Here is a 2,575-nt window from a genome sequence, read left to right on the forward strand (position 1 = left end):
CGGCGCTTGTCCCCGGCCGTGGGCAGGTCCCTTCCCTCCCCCTGTCCCAGGGACAGCTCTCTCCTGCTGGGTTTAAGTGGAGGATCCTGACACCCCTCACTTTTCCCACGGGGGAACCGCTTGGGTCCCCCTTTCCCATCCCCATGCCCCCAGACCGCAGCGCCCCGGGGACCTGCGTGCACCCCCTCTGCGACCGCAGTACCTGCACCCCCACATCGGTGCGGGCCGAGCTGCTTTTTTTTGGGGTTTTTTCCCCCCAGGGATTTCCTGCGGTTGCTTTTTTCTGAGGCGTGAGGCAGGAACCCGTGCCAGGCGTTGGACGGGGGCGGCTGCAGCAAACCCAGTGAACAGCAAAAACGCGCGCACGGGTGCCTGGATGAGGCACTGCAAAGCTGCCTCTCTTCACCTTTTTCCCCCCCCCTCCCCTTTTTTCTCTTCCTTCGTGGTCAAGACGCAGGACATCTGACAAGCCAGGAACAAATAAGCCGGAGAAAAGAAATATCGCAGAGCGGAGGGAGGAGAAGCAAAGGTTCGGCTTTACGGCATTAAAATAAATCAGTGCAAACTCTGAATTTCCCATTTATTGAAACCAATCACAGTTAAAAGGTCAAATCCATCGGCAAACAGTAGCTTTGTACCATCCAGAGCGACACACAAATGAAGGACAAAGGAAATCCAATCCCCCTCCCCTGCCTGCCAAAGAAGAAGCATCAGAAAAAAAGATCTTTTACGGGAAAACATTCCAAGCAGCCATAAGGAGACATTTTTCCTATGATACAGCTGAAGCAAAGGTCGCCACATCTCAGACGGTTTTACTTTTCCCGTTTGTGCAATGGTTCGCAATGGCACCAGCAAACACAGTGGATGAGCAACCATCCCCAAAGCATGTTGGAACGCAGAGAGGATTTGGAAGTGGGGAGAGGTAAGGAAACAGGGTGGGACAACCTCTGCAGCCAAAGCACCAAATCAGCAGAGGGATGGTTTAGTGGTGGGATGGCAGGGTTAGGTTAACAGTTGGACTGGTTGGGCTTGGTGATCTTTTCCAACCTAGACGATTCTATGATAAGAGGTGCTTGAAAGGCAGAGGGCAAAGAGGCGGGCCCGCGCTTCTGGCTTTCCAGGTAGGATAATTAATTCCCCCTGATGAATTATTTCATCCTGATGCTACTCAGGAAGGCGAGAGCTGCCGGCACGCTCGGGTCCTGGCTCAGCTCCGAGCTCTCCTGCAGGGTGAAGTGCGCCCAGGGCCACCACCGGGGAAAACCCGCGCTGGCTCCTGGGGGGCTCCCAACCGTTGGAACCGGCAGGCGTAAAGCAGCAGTGGCCAGGCACAGTCCCGGGCCCCCGTGCAAACGCATCCTGCTGCACATCACGGGCGACGCGGGTGACCACACCTTCCCTTTGCAAAGAGTACATGCTAGAAAACACAAAAATTCTTCTTTGCCAGGTTTTTTGGTTGTTTTTGTTTTTTGTTTTTTTTTTTTTTTCCAGAGAACAACTCGGGTTATTGGTCACAACCCATTGGATCAATGCCCCACTTAGGAGATAAATTTAGGAAAAAATGACATTTCCCTCTTACAGCGATCCCAAGAAAATGCATTTTTATTTGCCTGGACTATTTGCATCCGTCAGCACTAACAGCCCAACACGTTCCCAAGGACCAGCAGGACACAGGAGATCCGCGGTCCCGCAGGGGGCTGTAGGTGTGATCTTAGCCCCAGTGCCTTCCACCCGCCTCGGAAAAAGGGCCTGGAAATCGAGACGCCGAAAGGCGTTGACTCCGTTCGAACGCCTTGGTCCTTAACCACAGACCAGCTTAAACACGGGAGAGTGAATTTCTAATCTTCTACAGAACAAAGACGATCGAAACCCAGAGCGACCCGACTCGCAGACACCAGCCCAGCGCGGAAGGGAAAGGACGGGGTGACCTGCAGCCCAGCCGACGCGTCGTCCGACGACCCCCCCGAGGGGAAAACAAAATCTGGTGGTGAAAGGAAACCAGGACCCGCGAGGAACCACTCGTATTTGTGCTTTGAAAACCATCGACAGGACATTGGAGGGGAGGAAGAGATATAAAATTATAGGAAATCAACACCAAACCAGATCCAAAAAAAAAAAAAAAGAAAAATATATATACAAAAAAAAGTCTAGAGGATAACGCGTGTCCAGTTCCAAACGCCGCCGCACGATTTGCTCCGAAGCCTTCTCCCGGGGAGCGGCGCGCTGCCCTACCCGAGCCCAACGTCCAGGGACATCATCACCACAAATCCTAATATCGAGGTCCAGGATGCCAGCTTCCCGTTGCCGCTGCGGGGAGAAAAGGGAGGGCGTGAGCTCCCAGGAGCCGGGAGCGACTTTTTGGATGAGGGAAGCGCTGCTTTATCTCTCATCCGGGCAAGGGAAGGGGTCTTCCAGGGCCCCCTGCCCTTCCCCCCGTGCCTCCCTGCCGTTAGCGGTGGTCCCGGTCTCACCTGGTCTGTGCCTCGGGGATGATATCGTCCATCACCACGTAGATCATTGCGCCGGCGGCGAAGCCCAAGGCGTAGGGGAGGAGCGGCTCCCCCACCACCACGGC

The 2,575-nt window shown here is 54.6% G+C and overlaps 1 protein-coding gene across 1 annotated transcript in view; it reads right to left on the reverse strand.

Annotated features, from left to right (window-relative positions):
* Positions 1-1,028: 1,028 nt before the first annotated feature.
* Positions 1,029-2,575, reverse strand: part of SLC39A11 (solute carrier family 39 member 11) — a 115,202-nt gene continuing 113,655 nt past the window's right edge. Inside the window, exons 9-10 of the mRNA XM_035901551.1 lie at positions 2,472-2,575; positions 1,029-2,307 (exon numbers count right to left, since the gene is read on the reverse strand). Of these exons, the coding sequence (XP_035757444.1) occupies positions 2,229-2,307; positions 2,472-2,575 (183 nt within the window). The 3' untranslated portion in view covers positions 1,029-2,228. The remainder of the gene's footprint in view (positions 2,308-2,471) is intronic.

The sequence above is a fragment of the Egretta garzetta genome, unplaced genomic scaffold (assembly GCF_000687185.1).
Source record: "Egretta garzetta isolate BGI_Z169 unplaced genomic scaffold, ASM68718v1 scaffold19, whole genome shotgun sequence".
Taxonomy (NCBI): domain Eukaryota; kingdom Metazoa; phylum Chordata; class Aves; order Pelecaniformes; family Ardeidae; genus Egretta; species Egretta garzetta.